Here is a 23,581-nt window from a genome sequence, read left to right on the forward strand (position 1 = left end):
TTTGGTAATTTAGATTTTTCTATACCATCCTTATCATTTTCATAGTTCAGCAAAAAGTTATCTTTTGTTCCAGAAATTCTTGAAAAATCTTCAGAAAATTTTTTAGTACTTCTGGTACAATTCGAATCATCAATTCTAGAAGATTTGTCAATTTCTTCAAAGTTTTCCAGAGAAACTAAGTTATTTTTTCCTGCAGAAAAATCTGGTTCACTTCTGGTACAACTTGGCTCAGAAATTCCTAAAGATTTGTGGATTTCTCCAAAATTTTCTAAAGAAAGGTTTTCTTTTGTTGCAGAAGAATCTCTTATAGTTCTGGTACAAATTAATTCATCATAGGATACATCAAATTTTGGTAATTTAGATTTTGTAATAACATTCTCCACATTTTCAAAATTCACCAAAAAGTCTTCTTTTATTCCAGAAATTCTTGAAAAATCTTCAGAAAAATTTCCAGCACTTCTGGTATGATTTGGTTCATCAAATCCAGAAGATTTGTGGATGTCTTCAAAGTTTTCCAAAGAAATAAAGTTATTTTTTGCTGCAGAATCATCTGGTTCACTTCTAGTACAACTTGGCTCATCAAATTTAAAAAAATTGTGGATGTCTCCTAAAGAAACTAAGTTATTTTTTCTTGCAGAAACACTTGGTTGATTTCTGGTACATTTGTACTCACCAAATCCAACAAATTTGTGGTCATTTCCAAGGTTTTCCAAAGAAACAAAGTTCTCTTTTGTAGCAGAAATATCTGGTACACTTCTGGTCTCAGAAGATTTCTGACTATTTCCAAAATTTTCCAAAAAAAATCCATATCCTCCACCTTTAAGTCTTAACATACTTTTGTGCCCCATCTTGTTTCCAATTGAATCCACCTCACAAAACTTGACTTTTCTACGATTTTTGCTATAAAACAATTTATTTTGATAAAATTCCACAGTTGACTTTGTTTGCTCCAAATGCAAATCTCTAAATTTTGCATTTTTACGTAAATAGTATAAATACTTAGTCGTAGGTTTGAAGAAAACGTGTTTAGTTGTACCATGTAAATTGATACCAGATTTGTCAACATTTGTCTGGTTGATAATAGTGTCATTATTTGGATGGTCACCTATGGTAAAATTTAGTTTAGGTACAGTTCTGTGTAATTCTATATTGGATTTTCTCCTTGCACCAAGTTTTGAGCAACTGATATGTCTATTATCATTTGGTTTAGTTTTCAAACTATGGTCCTTAAACAACTTTCCAATTTTTACATCTTTCTGTAAAGTTTTAAGATGATTTTCAACACAAAAGTTGACATTTACATACCTTCTCTTGGCTTTAAAAATCTGGTTAGATTTTCTTTTATGGTTATGCATTGTAAAAGTCTTAAATTTTTTGGCCTTTGTATAGATTGATTGTAATTTTGCACCAAAAGCTTGAACATTGTGATTTTGTTTGCAATCTCTGTACAAATTTGCACAAAAATTGGTGCTGAATTCACTTCTGGCTGCTGTTCTTCGTAATTTTATAGATTTTTGGTCAACAACTGGATAAAGGTCTAAAGTTTTTCTTGATGTTTTGTCATAGTCTGTTTTATTAATGATTCCTGATCTGTTGCAAGTTTGAATGCAATTCGGATTTCCACACCAATTTTTACCAAGACAACTTTTTATATTTTCTACCTGTGCAAAAGTTTTCTTTGGATTTTTGTTCCATTGTTTTATTTTTTTGGTCCTGAAAGAGAGACCATATGCTGGATTATTAATAATTCCTGTCTTGCTGAATTTTTGGATGCATCTCTGATTGTTCTGGCCAATTTTGGTGTATATTGGACAACATTTTATATTTTTTACCTGTGCAAAAGTTTTCTTTGGTTTTTTGTTCCATTCTTGCATTTTTTTAGTCTCGAAAGAAAGACCATATGCTGGATTATTAATAATTCCTGTCTTGCTGAATCTTTGGATGCATCTCTGATTGTTCTGGCCAATTTTGGTGTAACTTTTTGTACTAGTACCTGGTAAATTAGATACCAAGTCCACTTTTTTCAAAATTTGTTCTGTTTTTTGAAATTTACAAAAATCCACTAAGTTGCACTCGATTTGACCAAAATTCTTGTCATCATTGGATGATGCACTTTGTATACAAAAATCGGCGGTGATATCAGTTTTGGCTTCAGTTCTTCGTAATTTTATTGGTTTTTGACTATTGTTTTTATCTGTAAATGATTTATGATACTCTTGGTTGTATTTTAGATTGGAATTAACAAGATAGTGTTTAGTTTTACCAATATTTCCTAAACTTTTGCTATTCTGGATAGAATTCTGGTTTCTGCACAAATTCTGGACACTGCCAGTACCTAATTTGTGTGTTCCAATATCAAAAAGTGACTTTGGATTATTTTTAACTATTGGATAACTATTTGTACTAGTATTTAGTGAATTAGCTTTCATTTCCACATTTTTTGCTTGTGAAGGATCAAAAAATTTGATGTCATTCTGGATGGAATTCCCTGGGTTTTCGTACAAATTCTCACTTAATTTTTGGGTTCCAACATTTAAAAGTGACTTTGGTTTGTTTTTAACTGTTGACCAACTTTTTGTACCAGCATCTTGTAAATTAGATGCCACATCCACATTATCTACTTGTGAAGAACCAAAAAAACTTCTGGGACTCTGCATGGACTTCTGGTTTTTGCACAAATTCTTGGGACTGCCAGTACCTAATTTGTCAGTTCCAAAATCAAAAAGTGACTCTGGATTGTTGCTAACTTCTGGACAACTTTTTGTACTAGTATCTGCTTCCAATTCTACATTATTTGCTGGCGAAGGACCAAAAAAACTGCTGGTTCTCTGTATCAGATTCTGGTTTTTGCACAAATTCTTGGGACTTCTAGTAACTAATTTGTGAATCAGAACCAGCTTGTGATTGTTTTTAACTTCTGGATTACTTTTTGTACTAGTATCAGGTAAATTAGTTGCCATATCTACTTGTGAAGAACCAAAAAAACTGTTGGCACTTTGCATGGACTTCTGGTTTTTGCACAAATTTTTGGGACTTCCTTTACATAATTGGTGACTTCCTACTTTCAAAACAAGCTTGTGATTCTTCTCAACTTCTGGACAACTTTTTGTTTTAGTATTTTGTAAATAAGATACTATATTCACATTATCTACGTGTGAAGAACCAACAAATCTGCTGGTACTTTGGATGGATTTCTTGGTTTTGCACAAATTCTTTGGGCTGCCAGTACCTAATTTGTGAACCAAAACGTGCTTGTGATTGTTCTTAACTTCTGGACAACTTTTTGTACTAGTATCTGGTGCCACTTCTAAATTATTTGCTGGCGAAGAACCAAAAAAACTTCTGAGACTTTGGATAGACTTCTGGTTTCTGCACATTTTTTTTATACTGCTGGTTTCCAAATTGTATGTTCCCACTTTCAAAATGAGCTTGTGATTTTTCTTAACTTTTGGATAACTTTTTGTACTAGTATCTGATAAATTAGATACCTTATTCATATTATCTACTTGTGATGAACCAAAAAAACTTCTGAGACTTTGCATGAACTTCTGGTTTTTGCACAAATTCCTGGGACTTCTAGTACCCAATTTGTGTACCAAAACGTTTTTGTAATTATCCTTAACTTCTAGACAACTTTTGGTACTAGTATCAGGTATATTAGTTGCCATATCTACTTGTGAAGGAACAAAAAAAATGCTGGCACTTTGTATGGACTTCTGGTTTTTGCACAAATTCTTGGTACTGCTGGTCCCCAAATTGTGAGTTCCAATATCAAAAAGTGAGTTTGGATTGTTCTTAACTTCCAGACAACTTTTTGTACTACTATCTTGTAAACTATATGCCTTATGCACATTATCTACTTCCAAAGGACCAAAAAAACTGTTGGTACTTTGTATGGGATTCTTGTTTTCACACAAATTCTTGGCACTGGAAGTTTGAGTTCCAACATCAAAAAAAGATTTTGAACTATTTTTATCTGTTGGACAAGTTTTGGTACTAGTATCTTGTAAATTAGATGCCTTATCCACATTATCTACTTGTGAAGGACCAAAAAAAACTGCACGTACTTTGGATGAAACTTTTATTTTTACACAAGTTCTTGGCATTGTCAGTTTGAGTTTCCAATATCAAAACAGATTTTAGACAACTTTTGGTACTAGTATTTGGTAAAATACATGCCACATCCACACTATCTACTTCTACAGGACAAAAAAAACTGTTGAGACTTATGGAAAGTGGTTTTGATTCTTGGAATTTTATAGAATCCACTAGGTTGCAATCGAGTTGGCTGGAACTATTAGAAGATTTACTAAATTTATTGTCTACAGTTTGATGTTTTTTGTAACCATCATGTGATCTAGATGATGAATCTACTAAATCATTTTGTATATCAAATGTATCATCAGCATTTTCTCTGCAATTAATGTCACTACTCTCTGAATTTTTGGAAATTTGTATATCTCCTAAATCCAGAATTTTTTGGTCATTTGTTCCATCAACTGTTAAAATTATATTCTCGGCACCTCCAGTATAAGTTCCAACGTCAAAAAAAGATTTTGAACTATTTTTATCTGTAGGCCAACTTTCGGTACTAGTATTTGGTAAATTAGATGCCACATCCACATTATCTTCTTGTATGGGACAAAAAAAACTACTGACATTTATGGAAAGTGGTTTTGATTCTTGGAATTTTAGAGAATCCACCAGGTTGCAATCGAATTGGTTGGAGCTATTAGAAGATTCACTAAATTTATTGTCCACAGTTTGATGTATTTTGTAACAATCAAGTGATCTAGATAATAAATCTACTAAATCATTTTGTATATCAAGTGTATCATCAGAATTTTCTCTGCAACCCTTGTTACTATTTTCTGATTTTTTGCTGTGTATTACTTCTAAATTGAAGATTTTTGGCTCATTTGTAAAACCAGAAATAACTTTGTCATCGCCTGTTTTTAAGATTTTATTGATGCCATCTTCAGAAGCTTGATCAACTTTATTAAATAGTGCTTCAGAATTTGTTGGTTTAGTACCAAATTTTCTTAGATCAGAGTTATCATCAAGAATTGGTCCATAACTGTAAGTTTTTTCAGTATGTGTATGTTGTAAATCCAGAATTTGTTGGTTATTTGTTTCAGCAAGTTGATAAGAACTAATGGACTGGCCAGAAATAACTTTGTCACCTACAGATTCTCCAGGAAATTTACCAAATTTATCAACGAGTTCACCAGAATTTACTGTTTCTGCCCCAAATGTCATTGAATTATCAAGACTTGGTCGACAATTAACATTTACTAAATCAGATAGTGACATTTTTTCATCAAATTGATCAGACTTTGAAAATTGTTCAGAATTTTCTTTATAAAATCCTTGACGTTCTGTTTGTAAATTAGAAGATTTTCTGTGATTTTCTGAAAGAAAAGTTTTACCAGCACTAATTTCAGTATTGTGATCTTCATGGAATTGATTAAATTTGTCACCAAAATCTGTAATTTTTCTTAGATTAGGACAATCACCAAGACTTGGTCTGCAATTCTCAGTTACTAAATCAAATTGTACTTTTTTTCCGCACCTTAAAAATTGTCCGGGTACATCAGAAGTTCCTTGATGTTCTATTTGTATGTTAAAAAAATTTCTGGATATTCCTGAAGTCCTAGTTTCAACAGTACTGATTAGTTTTAAAATTTGACCAAATTTTTCCACCAGTCCACCAGAATTTGTTGTCTCAGTGTCAACAGAGCAATCACTAAAACTTGGTCTGCAATTGCCAGTTTCTAAATCAAATTGTAATTGTTTTCCACCTGGGTTTTCAAAATTTTTTGTACAAATTTGAAAATTAGAAGACATTCTGCTACTTCTTGAAGTACCTTCACCAAATTCTGAAAACGTACACGAACTGTTATCATAAACACCTACATTCGGATGAAAATGTAAAGGATATGCAGCAAATGCAGATGTCGACACAATTTGAAAATCTTGCAGTTCACGCCTGGAAAAACTATCATCTTCATCACTGGATGTTCCTGAACTTTCTGGTGTTTCCTGCCAAGTATTTTTTGATTTTACCAGACCTTTAGGTTTCTTGCAACATCCAAACTTCACCACAAAGTACTTGAATTCATCCTTAACATAATCCCAAAGTGTATACTGTCTTCCATCATACCAATCCACGTACAACTTAGCATCTTCCAAATGCACACAGATCACAGAAATAAAAATGCTGAGCAAACCGAATGTCATGACCGTTACAAAAATAAAATACAGTACAAGTCCAATAAAAAATCCACCGTTCATAAAATTTTCAGTGGTCTCAAAATCTTGACTTTGGAACCCTAAAGTCAAAGCCATCAATGTGGCAAATGATGCACCCCTGGACCGAAAATCGTAGGCAAATGGTCCATTTATAATATGCAGGACGTAGGTGAAAGCCAGGATGAGGATCGTGAGAATCAGTGTTAAGGATATTAAGGATTTTGAGGATTGTATCAAGGTTTGTTCCATTGTACGAAAAACACTGGCGAATCTCAGGATTTTCCATAAACGTACAGTTGCCACACACACCTGGTAAAAGACACATGTTGCAATCAATGCCAAAATAAAAAGTATACATCTAAAATTATAGTCCAAATATTACAATTTTGATAAATAATCATCCATTATTTTACAGTACAAAAATTGATAAAAAATTAATAAAAGTGCCAAAAATCAAACATTTTATAGATTTGGATTCGGATTTCTCAGAACTTTATCCATGTTAGTTTCAGGGATAGTATGAATATCAACTTATAGTCGAAAATTTATATAATAAGTGATTAAAACATTATAGATCACAATAAAAAAGCGACATATTGAATTTAACATTAATCATAAACAAAATTCTGACAGTTCAAAAAAAATGAATTTTTAACGACTTCAATAAGATACAAATAAATTAATTATTCCAAGTTATGTTATAGGCAATATTGGCAATCAAATTATAGATATAAATTATATCATATTATATTAAATTTCGAACCAAAAAGAAAATATTTTGGCATTTAAAAATTTAGTGCATATTGGATATATGAAATTGACATTCAATATTTTTAAATTAAATGCAAAAGTAAAAAATCTGATATTTATATAAAAATTATATATTTAGATAACGGTACTGCGATGATTCAGACTAAAATCTAATTTATTCATTGATTAAAAATATTTCACTATTTGATATAAATAAAATTAAAATAAACAAAGCACTATGATGCGTTCGAATTAATTATCAAAATGTAAAGAAATTCGTGTAATAAGAATATAACATCATTATTAATATATCATGTATATTATAAGAACTTCTGCAATGCGCAAAAATATTTTTGATGGTAAAACAGCGTTTGCCGGGTCAGCTAGTATATATATATATATATATATATATAAGGTTATCAAATATCTCCCTTCCGCCTTTTTGTATCATAAACCAAGAGCAAGAAAGCGGAAGGGAGATATTTTACAACCTAATATATATATATATATATATTATATATATATATATATATATATATATATTATATATATATACAGGGCCGGTCCTGCCTTGCATGCGATGCATGCAAAAAATGCGGGCGCAAGCCTTAGGGGGCGCCAAAACGAGTTTCGGAAATTAAATTTATAATATAATATTTATATTTTTTTATATAAAATCTAGAATTATTTATTTAAAATCTAGAATACTTAATAAATTATAATAAATAATTTAACTTAAATAGGGATACGGAGACACAAAAAGCATATTTATTTTGCAATGTGATATCAGTAGAAACAATTAACCGTCTAATAACTCTGCAAATTGGTAAATAACAGCTCTGTTTATTGATTAATCTACTTATTCAATTTTTGCTTTATTTGAAGTTAACGTGAAAAAAAAATCTAGTATTCAATCCCATAAGCGCAAACCTGCGAAAGATTAAATTAATTGTTGGGCATTATTGACGAAAAATTGCGAGCTGATTTAGTTGAATTGCAACTTGTAAAAAAATATAAACATATTATAAAAATGGGGAGTCAGTTCTTAGAAAATGACTTGTTTATTCCGAGAAATTGAATTGCAATTTTTGCTTTTGTTGCGAATGTTTCGCATCTGTTGAACTTTGAATGTTGAAGACATTCGTGGAACAAATATGAAAAATGGAAGCAAAATTTACTTTGAAACGAAAATCTTGAGGCTTGTTTTATACCAAGTGGTGTCCATACTCTAAATTTAATAATTATTAACTATACAGAAATAATACATATCAAATATAATAAGTTTTTTTTTTTCAATGTTGTTCAAGAAATGTGTAATTTCTTTGCATTTTTTACTGATTTTTTAACAATACTTCTAAAATACGTTAAAAATTTAACTTCAAAACAAGCTGATATTCTGAATATGACGGCTCTTACGATATCAATAAGGAGAAGTTTACGACGCAATTTTGGATATTGTAAATGATGAAAAATTAATTAAATTAAAATTTAAAAAATCCAACATGAAATACGAGTGTTATGTTTGAAAATAAAATGCTAGTTTTTTTAAATATTAATATTGCACATACGTTAAAAATAATTGAAAGTTTTAAAATATTTGATTATAATCAACCACCGAATCGCCTCGATTTTCCAAATAAATTTAAAATCAATATATTTTATACGTTTTTAGATTATATCTAATTTTTTGTGCACTAAATCCAGAATAATTGAAAATTAATTTATTTATTTCACTTAATATTTTTGTTGAATTAAAGTTAAAGAATTCAAAAAATGCATTTCAGAAATATTATTTATTATTTTGATATCAAGATCTTTATATCAAAATAATAAATACTATTTCTGAAATGCATTTCTTAAATTCTATAACTTTAATCTAACAGAAATATTAATTCTTTTGCTATGGTAGTCGAACTTACATCCTTAACCAATTTACTACATATTGAATATTACTAAAATGTGAAATTGTGACAGGGATTGTTTTACTTATTGATATCGATAATAATAAATAAATTTAAAATCAATATATTTTATACCCTTCTAGATTATATCTCATTTTTGTGTACCAAAACCAGAATAATTAAAAATTAATTTATAAAAAATATGTAAATATTTATATAATTTTAATGATAAACTGTTAAAACGGTAAAAATTAATAGAGAGAGGGGCGCTAGAAAAAAAGTTGCATGCGAGCGCTAAGGACCCCAGGAACGGCCCTGTATATATATATATATAATATATATATATATATATTTATATATATATATATATATATATATTTTATATTTATAAATATACCTTTATATTTATAATTTATATTTATATTTATCAATTCTACTTACCAAGGTTGCACACAAGTAGTTCATCCATTGTTCCAAATTAGACGCAATAAAAAATGCCACAAATTCATTATTATCCTTTTCGTCCAGCTCCTGGATTAATGATATCACGTAGGAACTTCTCATAAAAAACACGATCATACAAGAAATTGTTAGGAGGATTATGAGGATGTCCACGATATTCCAAACTTCTTTGAAATAAGTCAGAAGTCCCAAATGTTTCACTCGGAGTATTGTTTTTATTGCAAAAATTAAGGCACAAGCTAGGAACAAGATGAAAGAAATCACTACTGTTGTGTTCTTTTGTTCCTGGTTGATCAGAAGCTTCACTGTTTCAATCTGAAAATAAAACTAGTGGTGTATGGCATCGTGCCTTAAGGCAAATTGCTGGAACTTGCCGTACCATAATAACATATTCGAGAAATTTTAAACGTTTTCAAATACGTATATTATTACAAATACTGTAACTTTCATTATTTTTGCTACCTTGTTATATCTGAGCAAATCAAATGTAAATTATAAATAAATCAATTTATCTCCAGAACATTAACAATCGTCATTTCATTTAAAATTCAATTTAAAAAAAAAATAGTTGCCTAATTTACACAAAATTGAAAAATCGCTCCCGTATAGTCACAGTCTAAACGCATTTGCGAATAATTCTGTGCGACATTTTCACTTGTACTGTGCTTAGCTTGGCGGCATTTTCAAATTTTTCAATAGTTTTCACAAAATTGGAAAAGTGCTCCAGTACATAAACAGTCTAAACGCTCTTGGGTAAACATTTGTACCAGAGTGGTGCTTAGACTGTGCTTAGCCTGGGTAATTTTTTGATTTTTTTGAATCCAAAATTACAAAAATATTTTATGGAAAATAAAAAAAAAGATGTAATTTTTTTTTATCTTCAAAAGCAAATTGTTTTGTCAATACTAGCAGAATTTTTTTTCAATTTTGTGTAAATTAAGGCAACTAAACTATTTTTTTGGAATTGAATTCGAAATGAAATGGCGATTGTTAATGTTCTGGAAATAAATTCTGGAGATTTATAATTTACATTTGATTTGTTCAGATGTAACAAGATAGCAAAAATAATGAAAGTTACAGTATTTGTAATAATTTTAATGAATTTGTTTTATGATATTTATGAATATTTGTATGACAATAGAGTTTGATGTTAGACATTGTTGTAGATTATTCAATTTTAAACAAATTTAACAGCATATTGACTTATTTGAAATATCTTGAGATAATTAAAAATTACTTAGAACATGCGGTACTTTCATTGAAATGTCTGGACATCCTTGCACATATTTATTTAGCACCACTTATAACACATTGTTTGTTCTATTATTAATAATTATATGAGAAATAGAAATGTAACACACTATAACACACTTAATATATTAAACTTAACACACTTAAATAAGAAATTTACTTAAACACTTATATTAAATACATTGCAATGTATACAATATGGTATTGTCTCTCCAAAGACCATTATAAAAATGCACAAAGTTTTCTGATTTTTGTAAATTCTGACGATAGAATTGTACTTTTACATCAAATGCAATTATACGATATCCATGTATAACGGTAAATTTCATGTATCGATTTTCTAAATAATGTTTGTAACTGCAAAATAAAGAAGTTAGTCTGGGAGGTTTGGACAGATTTTAAAATTTAAAAAAAGTGATATAATAAGTAACAATAAATGAATATAATGTGATGTTTACTGTTTATTTCATACTATTCCTACATTCTTTTACATGGAAGAATATTTTATAATTTTTTTCCTAATAATTGAATTTAATTTAAGAAACAATTTATATTTCATTGATTATTATTACATTTTCGACTCTAAATTGCAATGTTTTCAAAAAATTCAATTGAGTAAATTCCTTATTGACTACTTCATTTTCAAGGATGCTTTCTGCGATAAATCAGCATGTGTCTTTGCAGAAGACTCAAATGTGTGAATTTATTATTACAAATAATGCATTCATTGAGATGAATTCAATTGTGAAGTTTCATGTGACGTTTGAGATTACCTAACACCGTGAATGTCTTATTACAAACATTGCATTGATGGGGTCGTATTCCTTTGTGAATTAGCATGTGTTTTTTCAGATCACCTGATTGTCTGAAAGTCTTATTACAAACATCGCATTGATGGGGGCGTATTCCTTTGTGAATCAGCATGTGTTTTTTCAGATCACCTGATTGTCTGAAAGTCTTATTACAAACATCGCATTGATGGGGGCGTATTCCTTTGTGAATCAGCATGTGTTTTTCCAGATTACTTGATTGTGTGAATGTTTTATTACAAACATCGCATTGATGGGGGCGTATTCCTTTGTGAATCAGCATGTGTTTTTCCAGATTACTTGATTGTGTGAATGTTTTATTACAAACATCGCATTGATGGGGGCGTATTCCTTTGTGAATCAGCATGTGTTTATCCAGATTACCTGATTGTGTGAATGTTTTATTGCATACACTACAAACGAAGGGGCGTTCACCAATGTGAATGATCATGTGTGTATTCAGATGACTTGATCGTGTGAATGTCTTATTACAAACATTGCATTGATGGGGTCGTATTCCTTTGTGGATCAGCATGTGAGTTCTCAGAGAACCTAATTGTGTGAAAGTCTTATTACAAACATCGCATTGATGGGGTCGTATTCCATTGTGAATCAGCATGTGTTGTTTCAGATTACTTGATTGTGTGAATGTTTTATTGCATATACTGCATTTATGGGGGCGCTCACCAATGTGAATGAGCATGTGTTTTTTCAGATCACCTGATTGTCTGAAAGCTTTGTTGCATATAATGCATTTATAGGGGCGTTCTCCACTGTGCAAAAGCATGTGAATTTTCAGACAACGTTTTGGTTTGAAAGTCTTATGACAGATTTCGCATTTGAAACGGCGTTCCTTGCTATTAATAGGCTTGTGATCGACCATATGCTCTTTTAATTGATCAGATTCTGCAAATGATTGATTACAAATGTCACATTCATAAACTGATGTCTCAACTAGCTCCTGTTTGACTTCTTCTTCGATTGTCACTTCAGAGTTCATAAATCTTTCTAAACAGGTTTCATCATCCGCAGAACACGATTCAGATTTAACAATATCATCAGAAACATCAATATCATCCTGAATTTCGTGTTTAATGTCTTCTTCTGAATATTCGGGTGGTTCAAGTTTAATCGCCGGATCATTCATTGACATAATTGTTTCTTCTGACATTTTTAAATATTTTAACTGGTTATACTCACTCACGAAATAATTGAAATAATTCCAAAATAGGTGTGGGCTAAATGATAATCTAGTTTAATCAACAATCCATAACTGATTTCAACTTACAAATTAAATTTATTATTTGACACTTGGAGCATAGAGTTTACTTACACAAAGATGAGACTCTTCTCATATCGCTTTCACATTTAACAATGACGCGCATTTTCAAATTCATTATGTTTCTCTGTGTCTAAACTATTTTATTAAATAATATTAATTTTACAAACGTAAAATTTAAAATTTTAAGACCATTCAAATAAAATTTCCAGCAGCAGAAAAACATATTTAAATACAAAAAATATAAACCAATAGAAAGTGTACATAAATAAATTGTAATAAATAAAAAATTAAATAAATAAATAGAAAATTGCATAAATAGATATATAGATAATAAGATAACTAACTAGAAAAATAACTAGTTAAATACATAGAATAATATATAACTAAATAAGTAGATAAATACACATATAAACAAATTAGTTATATATTTATCTATGTATTTAACTAGTTATTTTTCTAGTAAAGTTATCTTATTATCTATTTATCTATGTATCTATCTATGGGATTTTCTATTTATTATTTAATTTTTTATTACATTTTATTTGTGTATACTTTCTATTGGTTTATATTATATTTTTCGTATTTAATTCTGTATTTCTGCTGTTGAGAATTTTATTTAAATGGTCTTAAAATTTTAAATTATAATACACCGATGATGAGACAAACCTAGTCTCAAAACGTTTGTAAAATTAATATTATTTAATAAAATAGTTTAGACACAGAGAAACATAATGAATTTGAAAATGCGCGCCATTGTTAAATGTGAAAGCGATGTGAGAAGAGTCTCATCTTTGTGTAAGTATCTATCTATGCTCCAAATGTCAAATAATAAATTTAAATTGTAAGTTGAAATCAGTTATGGATTGTTGATTAAACTACATTATTATTTAGCCCACACCTATTTTGGAATCATTTCAATTATTTCGTAAGTGAGTACAAGCAGTTAAAATATTTAAAAATGTCAGAAGAAACAATTATGTCAATGAATGATCCGGCAATTAAAATTGAACCACCCGAATATTCAGAAGAAGACATTAAACACGAAATTCAGGATGATATTGATGTTTCTGATGATATTGTTAAATCTGAATCGTGTTCTGCGGATGATGAAACCTGTTTAGAAAGATTTATGAACTCTGAAGTGACTATCGAAGAAGAAGTCAAACAGGAGCTAGTTGAGACATCAGCTTATGAAGACATTAAACACGAAATTCAGGATGATATTGATGTTTTCTGATGATATTGTTAAATCTGAATCGTGTTCTGCGGATGATGAAACCTGTTTAGAAAGATTTATGAACTCTGAAGTGACTATCGAAGAAGAAGTCAAACAGGAGCTAGTTGAGACATCAGCTTATGAAGACATTAAACACGAAATTCAGGATGATATTGATGTTTCTGATGATATTGTTAAATCTGAATCGTGTTCTGCGGATGATGAAACCTGTTTAGAAAGATTCATGAACTCTGAAGTGACTATCGAAGAAGAAGTCAAACAGGAGCTAGTTGAGACATCAGCTTATGAATGTGACATTTGTAATCAATCATTGCAGAATCTGATCAATTAAAAGAGCATATGGTCGATCACAAGCCTAGTAATAGCAAAGAAACGTTCAAATGCGAAATCTGTCATAAGACTATCAAACATAAAGGTTATCTGAAAACTCACATGCTGATTCACAAAGGAATACGACCCCATCAATGCGATGTTTGTAATAAGACTTTCACACAATCAGATTCTCTGAAAAGACACATGCTCATTCACATTGGTGAGCGCCCCCATAAATGCCTTATATGCAACAAGACTTTCAGACAATCAGGTAATCTGGATAAACACATGCTGATTCACAAAGGAATACGCCCCCATCAATGTGATGTATGTAATAAGACATTCACACAATCAAGTCATCTGAATAAACACATGATCATTCACAAAGGAATACGACCCCATCAATGCGATGTTTGTAATAAGACTTTCATACAATCAGATTATCTGAAAAAACACATGCTGATTCACATTGGTGAGAACCCCTACGTTTGTAGTATATGCAATAAAACATTCACACAATCAGGTAATTGAATAAACACATGCTGATTCACAAAGGAATACGCCCCCATCAATGCGATGTATGTAATAAAACATTCACACAATCAAGTAATCTGGAAAAACACATGCTGATTCACAAAGGAATACGCCCCCATCAATGTGATGTATGTAATAAGACTTTCACACAATCAGGTTCTCTGAAAAAACACATGCTGGTTCATAAAGGAATACGCCCCCATCAATGCGATGTTTGTAATAAGACTTTCACAGAATCGAGTGGTTTGAAATGTCACATGCAAATTCACAATGCAGTACCCCGCAATGAATGCAATGTTTGTAATAAGACATTCACGGTGTTAGGTAATCTCAAACGTCACATGAAAATTCACAATTGAATTCATCTCGATGAATGCATTATTTGTAATAATAAATTCACACAATTGAGTCTTCTGCAAAGACATATGCTGATTTATCATAGAAAGCATCCTTGAAAATATGAAGCATTCAATAAGGAATTTACTCAATTGAATTATTTGAAAACATGACAATTTATAGTCGAAAATGTAATAATAATCAATGAAATATAAATTGTTTCTTAAATTGAATTTAATTGTTAGGAAAAAAGTTATAAAATATTCTTCAATGTAAAAGAATGTAGGAATAGTATGAAATAAACAGTAAACATCACATTATATTCATTTATTGTTACTTATTATATCACTTTATTGGTTCTTTATTAAATTCCCGTAGGGTAAGTTATTGTAATCGTCCAAAAATCGAAATTGAAAATTTTTGCATTTCTCGACGTTTTGAAGGTTTCTGAACATTTTGGCATACCACAAAAAAATGGATGTGTGTGTGTTTTGTATGTCCGCATTTTTTCATCCACGTTTTCCGGCGCACGAATCAACTGATTAGAATGATTCATTTACCATTCGATTCCTATTGATAGGGAGATGTGCTGATTAGTTTTTGGCAAAGGCAGGTCCAACCGTTTCGGAGATAAAGAGCAAAGAGTGCAGAAAATACAAATCGAGTTTTTGAGAGAACATTTAAAACTTTATCTATTATTTCTTTACCTTCCAGCTGGTCAAATAACTTCCAACAGCAAATCGTTCTGCCAAAAGTGTGACAACACTGAATAAATTCTGGTTGACATTATAGAAAGCCATCTCGATGAACACAACCCTGGTTTGTTGGTCCAACCAAGAAGATTCCACCAAAAAATTTAGTATTGTCCTAGAATTTGATAAAGTACGTCCAAGTGGTGATATGTAGCCACCAGCTGGGTACAGGATATCATCACCTGGTAAAGGATAATGTAATGAGAGGCTTCATATATATATATATATATATATATATATATATATATATATATATATATATATATATATTGAAGTTCTAAATATTACCTAAAATTGGTAAAGATGATGAATGAAACGTATCCTGGTACATCCAAGGGCCGACGACTCTGTGGTTGATTTTGTTCCATTTGCTGTCCAAAAAAGGCTTCCAATTTGGACTGTAGGTCTTTGTGTCCATGAAGGATATCGAGAAAGAATTGTAGCATTCTGAAACATAAATACAATTTTAAAGTAAAACTTCTTTAGGCGCGACATGGGTGTAAATCCGTACAAATGCAACGGAAATTGTTACGGCAAGGTCAAGTGAGAGTCATTCACTCTCGATGATATGATTTCTATACGGGTCGATTCTGATTGGTCGTATTTGTGCAAGGCTTCTTGGTATGTGTGACTTTATACGTGCGTACGTCACCGAAAGCGTGAAGCATATTGTTCATTTTTCGGTGTTTCATGTCATTAAATTTTAAGTAGTATAAATCGTGAGTTAATGAAAAATGTCATGATCGGAAGAATATTTTATCCCGTCCCCCACAAATAATTGTAGTGCAAATAATGAAACATATGAAAAATCTGAGCTGCGTAAAAAATGTAAGTTAATTGAAGTAATTTGTATCATTCGAGTTTTTTGAGGTTACTATATATCTTTGAGGTTATTACTAAAATGAAAAATATTTTTATAGGCAAGACAGATACTACAGTTGCTCAAAGAATGAAACTGTATCGCCAGCGAAATAGTCAAAACAAACAAGCAGTCAATAAACGTATGTTAATTTCAATTACATGAAGTTCTACAAACACAATTACACGATAAGTGAAATTGTGAAAACAATATTTCTTTATTGAAAATTTAGAGAAAGTTTACATGCATCTCTTTTATGATAGCTACGAAGACTAATTTTTTTACTACTTTTTGATGTACTACTTTGTTGGATGAAAATTGACGACATAATGCGTCGTGTTATTAAGCCCTTTGTGACTTTTAAACGGTTTGTTCAAAATACATAAAATATTCAACAAATTTGTACAAAATTAAATTGTGCATAAACTTTTCTAACATCATATGACCCTACAGCAACTCGGTGTACTTTAAAACAATTAAAAACCTACATCATACACCAGTACTTCAAACAAAATGATTTATAAAATTTGTTGCTTTTAGCATTCGATTATTAACTTCCTGTAGAAAAACTATTGAAAAATGTAAAAATGCCGCCAAGCTAAGCACAGTATAAGTGAAAACGTCGCACAGAATTATTTGCGAATGCGTTTAGACTGTGACTATACGGAAGCACTTTTTCAATTTTGTGCAAATTAGGCAACTAATATTTTTTTGAAATTGAATTCGAAATGAAATGACGATTGTTAATGTTCTGGAGATAAATTGATTTATGATTTACATTTGATTTGCTCAGATATAACAAGATAGCAAAAATAATGAAAGTTACAGTGTTTGTAATAATATATTTGAAAACGTTTAAAATTTCTCGATTACGGTAAAGGAAGTTCGAGGAATTTGCCTTAAGGCACGATGCCATACACCACTAGTTATGAATGATGTTTTTATTACCTTTAGTGTATTTTTGCATAACTTCAGGAACCACACAAGAATCATTCCTGACTCTGAGTTGTCTCAATCGAGGAACTCCCAATAATTTGGAACCATAATCTGGTGTCCAACCAAAACCACGAAATTGGTGACCTTGGTACCATTCTTCGCAGAACAGAGATGGCAGAAGGGAATTGTTTAGGTACTCGATGAACCTTGGGAAAATTAATAATTTAGGGGTGGTTCCATATGAAATTTTTGAGTTATTTGACAAAAAACAAAAAATGTCCTGAATTTTCTATATTTACTGCTTGAGAATGAAATATCGAATTCAAAGATCGTTTTATTCAAAACTTTTATATCGCAATGTATAAAAGTGTTCCCTAGGAAATGTTGTAAATTTTATCTACTTTTACCCCATCTAACTGAAAAGTGGTAGTTTCATATGAAATTTTTGAGTTATTTGACAAAAAACAAAAAAAAGGCCCGAATTTTCTATTTATTGCTACTAAAGAATAAAGGTCAGAAGAAAAGGTTATTGTTAATGCATGGTGTAGTAAATTTAGTGAGAGAAAAATGTGTGATCTAAATGTATGCCGAGGAAAGTTTTAATTTTTTAAAAATAGTTCTGCTTGTTCTAGAATATTGTAAATTTAATATGATATTATTCAATATGTCTATTATGACACTAAATACTTAATTTGATTAGTCTTCTAACAAATATTCCAGATATTTACAATAACATGAGTAGGTAGCATTAACTGCAAAGAAAGTTGTAAATTGCAGAGACTAAAAGTTTAAATTTTTTCAAAAATACTTTCGGTTGTTCTAGAATATTGTGATTTTAATATGTTATTCTTTAATATGTCTTTTATGACACCAAATACCAAAATCGATGAGTCTCCTAACAAATTTTTAGGATATTTAAAATAATACGTATATGTTACATTAACAACTTCTCATAAAAGAGTTATAGATGGATGGAAAGAGAAAGGGTTATTCTTAATGCATGCTGAAGAAAGTTTTAATTTTTTAAAAATAGTTTTGCTTGTTCCTATATATTGTAATTGCAATATGTTATTTCTTCAATATGTCTATTATGACACCAAATACTAAAATCGATGAATCTTCTAACAAATTTTCCTGATATTTATAATTAAACGTGAGTAGGTTATCTTTACAAATTACAAAGAAAGTTGTAATTTATTTATAAAGAGACTAAGAAAATTAATTTTTTAAATAGTTTTGCTTATTCCACAATGTTGTAATTTTAATATGTTATTTCTCAATATGTCTATTATGACACCAAATACTAAAATCGATGAGTATTGTAACAAACTTTCCAGATATTTACAAATTTCTCATTAGATTACATTAACAAAAAAATGGTTATTGTTAATGTATGCAGTTGAAAGTTTTAATTATTTTAAAAATAGTTCTGCTCATATATATTATATATAATATATATTTTATATATATATATATATATATATATATATAATTTATTATTTTTTTCAGTTGTATCACAATTTTACATTCAGCAATCGAATCGTCATAATAAAAATGGGAACTTTTGAAGAAAATCAAGAACTCGATATATCAGAATTCCAAATTATTAATCACTTAAGTGAGCTGTTTAACTAAATATTTATGGCATCAAGATTAATTTTGCAGCAAAATATTTATTTACTTCTTGATTTGAGTTTATAAATTCTATCACAGATGGGTAAAGAATTTACTACTTGATATTAATAAATTTACAAAACTTTGATTGAAATGCGAACTATCTAAAAGTTAATATTAAGAGCTAAAACTTTCAGAGAATATTTTCGTATCAATTTGGAAGCATTTGAGACCCTGGGAGCTAGGAAATTCCAAAAACAATCCATATTAAGGACCACCCCAAAAATATTTCTACGTTCTATTTTTTTTACTCACGTTTCGTCAGTAAATACACTTTCAAAATCGATGGAATCTCGATATCTGGAACCCACAATAATATTTTGGATATTTTGGGAACTAGTGTATGCCATAGGGTCCTTTGTGCCCAAAATTAACCAACATAATGTCGATAAATACATTATGAACATCATTAAATCCGTCAGAATTATTGATAGTTGTTCACGGAGGATTTCTTTGTCATTGGATAACTAGAAAAAAATAATGGCACTAATTAGTGTCGAAACGTAAACAATAAGCTCTTTAAATTGCAATATTAACCATTTCTAAAAACTTTCTGTTTGTATCGACAAAACAATTGCTTTTGAGGATAAAAAATTATTACATCTTTTTTATTTTCCATAAAATATTTTTAAAAATTAAAATTAGATTAAAAATTCAAAAAATTGCCCAGGCTTTGCGATTACGATTGCGATTACGTACTGGAGCACTATTCCAATTTTGTGAAAACTATTAAAAAATGTGAAAATGCCACCAAGCTAAGCACAGTATAAGTGAAAATGTCGCACAGAATTATTTGCAAATGCCTTTGGACTGTGACTATACAAGAGCAGATTTTTCAATTTTGTGTAAATTAGGCAACAATTTTTTTTTTGAAATTGAATTCGAAATGAAATGACGATTGTTAATGTTCCGGAGAGAAATTGATTTATGATTTACATTTGATTTGCTCAGATATAACAAGATAGCAAAAATAATTATAATAAGTTACAGTATTTGTATAATAATATATTTGAAAACGTTTAAAATTTCTCGAATATTTCATTACGGTACGAAAAGTTCCAGCAAATTGCCTTAAAGCCTGATGCCATACACCACTAGTTTACCTTTGTTTCTTCAGTAAGTTTTGGAGCATACAATTTCTGCTCGATACGTTTTTGCAAACTTTCCAAATGCATTTTATAATTTTCCATTTTTTTACGTTCTTTGACTGTAGGAATTTTCATGGCCGGTTTTTGTGGTACAGGCTTTTTCTAGAAAATAAACAAGAAAGGCAATAATTTAAAGTAATTTTTAAATTAGTATTTGTACTTGTTTTTCAAAAATCAAAATTCAAAAAATTACCCAGGCTAAGCACAGTCTAAGTGCCACTCTGGTACAAACGTTTATCCAAAGTGCGCTTAGACTGTTTATGTAATGGAACACTTTTCCAATTTTGTGAAACTATTGAAAAATGTGAAAATGCCGCCAAGCTAAGCACAGCATAAGTGAAAATGTCGTACAGAATTATTTGCAAATGCTGTTTAGACTGTGACTATACAGGAGCATTTTTTCAATTTTGAGCAAATTAGGCAACTATTTTTTTTTTTTTTAATTGAATTCGAAATGAAATGACGGTTGTTAATGTTCTGGAGATAAATTGATTTACGATTTACATTTGATTTGCAATTTGCAATTTGCCTTAAGGCACGATGCCATACACCACTAGTTACCTTAAAGATGATGGCCATCACAATGGCCATTCCAGCAATTTTTAAAGGCCTAACCAGCAGCATTCCTTGCAAGGTGCCAAAAATCAAAGAGGTTATCCAGAGCATACTTCTGATTTTACCGAATTTTAAACCGTACCAGGTGATAAAAAAACTTGCCAAAATTATTATTACTGCATGCAGAGACCTAAAAGTAAAAAAAATTCAAAGAAATTGTATTAACTTCCCATGTTTTGTATGTCCACATTTTTCGTCACGTTTTCGGGCGCACGGATCAACCGATTTGAATGGTTTAAAAAACATTCGATCCCAATTGATAGGGAGATGTGCTGATTAGTTTTTGGCAAAGGCAGGTCCAGCCGTTACAGAGATACGGAGCAAAGAGTGCAGAAAATACAAATCGACTTTTTGAGAGAACAGAGTATTCGATTTGAATGATCTAAAAAACATTCAATTTGTAATGATTGGGAAAAGAGATGATTAGTTTTTGGCAAAGGCAGGTCCCGCCATTTCGAAGATACAGAGCTAAATGTGCAAATAATGGCAGTTTTTGAGAGAACTAAGCGTCCGATTTGAATGATCTAATGTAAAACTTTCTGCTTGTATTGACAAAACAATTGCTTTTGAGGATAAAAAATTATTACATTTTTTTTTATTTTTCATAAAATATTTTTGTAATTTTTTTTAAAATTACCCAGTCTAAGCATGGTCTAAGCGCCACTCTGGTACAAATGCGTTACCCAAGTGCGTTTAGACTGTTCATGTACTGGAGCACTTTTCCAATTTTGTGAAAACTATTGAAAAATGTGGAAATGCCGCCAAACTAAGCACAGCATAAGTGAAAATGTCGCACAGAATTATTTAAAAATGCGTTTAGACTGTGGCTATACGGGAGCACTTTTTCAATTTTGTGTAAATTAGGCAACTATTTTGCTGAATTTTGGAAGACTTACCAGCCTAAATAGATGCCCCACCAGGGTAACCAGTAAGTTGCTTCTTTTTTGGAACGTTTTGTCTTTTTCTTGTTAACTTTTTTAGTTGAAGTTTTGATGTCATCTTGAGGTTTATCTTCAAATTGTTTTTCTATGTCTGTGTAGTCGCCATCTAATTTAATTTCACGAGGGCGAGACTTTCTATAAAAGAAAATGAGTTATTTGACAAAAACCAAAAAATGTCCCAAATTTTCTAATCATTGTGCTAAATAATCAAATATCGAATTTGAAGTCGTTTTATTCAAAACTTTTATATCGGAGTGTATAAATGTATTTTCTAGAAAATATTATAAATTTTATCTAGTTTTACCCTATTTAACTGAAAGGTAGTGGTTTCATATGAAATTTTTGAGTTATTTGACAAAAATGTCCCAAATTTTTTAATTATGGTACTAAATAATCAAGTATCAAATTCAACTCAAAATTGGTAAATTGTACAACAATTCTATTTGCAACTTCCAATCAAAAAAAATGAAAAACAAAAAAAATAAAAGACAAAAAGATAAAAAATAAAGAGAAAAGAAATAAAAAAATTAAAAAAATAAAAAAAAATAAAGAAAAAAAATAAATTAAAAAAAAATAAAAAATATAAAATAAAAAAAATAAAAATTAAATTAGTGGGGCGTATGGCATCGTGCCTTAAGGTAAATTGCTGGAACTTCCCGTACCGTAACTAAATGTTCAAGGAATATTAAATGTTTTCAAATGGATTGTTATAAATATTGTAACATTGTGTGATATTTATAAGAATTATATAAACTGAATTGCAAAGTTGAAATTATTTGTAAAGTATATTAGAACTATAGTCAGAATTAAAAATAAAATCTGAATTATTTCCGATATACAAAAAAAAACTAAAAAAAAAATGATTCAATTTTTTTCCATAATCAATTATTTTGTTAAAACAAGCTGAAAGTTCTTTGGATCATTCAAATCGGACGCTTAGTTCTCTCAAAAACTGCCATTTTTTACATATTTAGCTCCGTATCTTCGTAACGGCTGGACCTGCCTTTGCCAAAAACTAATTAGCACATCCCAATATCAATAGGAATCGAATGTTTTTTGTACCATTCAAATCGGTTGATCCGTGCGCCCGAAAACGTGGACGAAAAATTGTATCCATACACACACACACACATTCATTTTTTCTGAGGTATGCCAAAACGTTCAGAAACCTTCAAAACGTCGAGAAATGTAAAAATTTTCAATTTCGATTTTCGGCCCATTACAATAACTTACCCTACGGGAAGTTAATAAAAAAAATAAAAAAACAAAGAAAAAAAATAAATTTAAAAAAAAATAAAAAATATAAAATAAAAAACAACAAAAAATAAAAATTAAAAAAATATTTTTTAAAAAAAAAAATCCAGATTTTAAAGTATACCAAGTTGCCGTAGGGTTTTATGATGTTACAAAATATTCAACTACTTTTGATTAGTGATCTTAGAATATGTAATAGTTATTTCCCTCACTGGAAAAGTAAAACAGCACAAATATTCAACGGCATGACAACCAAAGCACTCTCTATAGCAATAA

The 23,581-nt window shown here is 30.0% G+C and overlaps 2 protein-coding genes across 2 annotated transcripts; one reads left to right on the plus strand and one right to left on the minus strand.

The window, feature by feature from the left end:
* Positions 1–11,189: 11,189 nt before the first annotated feature.
* LOC113389238 (zinc finger protein 271-like) lies at positions 11,190–12,668 on the minus strand. The gene has a single exon (XM_026626297.1). The coding sequence runs from the start codon at positions 12,594–12,596 to the stop codon at positions 11,355–11,357; it is 1,242 nt and encodes a 413-aa protein (XP_026482082.1). The 5' UTR covers positions 12,597–12,668; the 3' UTR covers positions 11,190–11,354.
* A 1,594-nt stretch (positions 12,669–14,262) lies between these two features.
* Positions 14,263–15,149, plus strand: LOC113389695 (zinc finger protein 85-like). Its single transcript, XM_026626711.1, has 2 exons — positions 14,263–14,779; positions 14,947–15,149. The coding sequence occupies exons 1-2, from the start codon at positions 14,284–14,286 to the stop codon at positions 15,147–15,149; spliced, it is 699 nt and encodes a 232-aa protein (XP_026482496.1). The 5' UTR covers positions 14,263–14,283.
* Positions 15,150–23,581: the final 8,432 nt, after the last annotated feature.

The sequence above is a fragment of the Ctenocephalides felis genome, unplaced genomic scaffold (assembly GCF_003426905.1).
Source record: "Ctenocephalides felis isolate EL2017-DRISC unplaced genomic scaffold, ASM342690v1 CF-g0.4_SCAFFOLD_03573, whole genome shotgun sequence".
NCBI lineage: Eukaryota > Metazoa > Arthropoda > Insecta > Siphonaptera > Pulicidae > Ctenocephalides > Ctenocephalides felis.

Coding starts and splice junctions, on each gene's coding strand:
- LOC113389238 (XM_026626297.1), bottom strand. CDS start 12,596: ATGTCAGAAGAAACAATTATGTCAATGAATGATCCGGCGATTAAACTT.
- LOC113389695 (XM_026626711.1), top strand. CDS start 14,284: ATGGTCGATCACAAGCCTAGTAATAGCAAAGAAACGTTCAAATGCGAA. Junction 14,780..14,946: donor TAAAACATTCACACAATCAG/GTAATTGAATAA, acceptor TCACACAATCAG/GTTCTCTGAAAAAACACATG.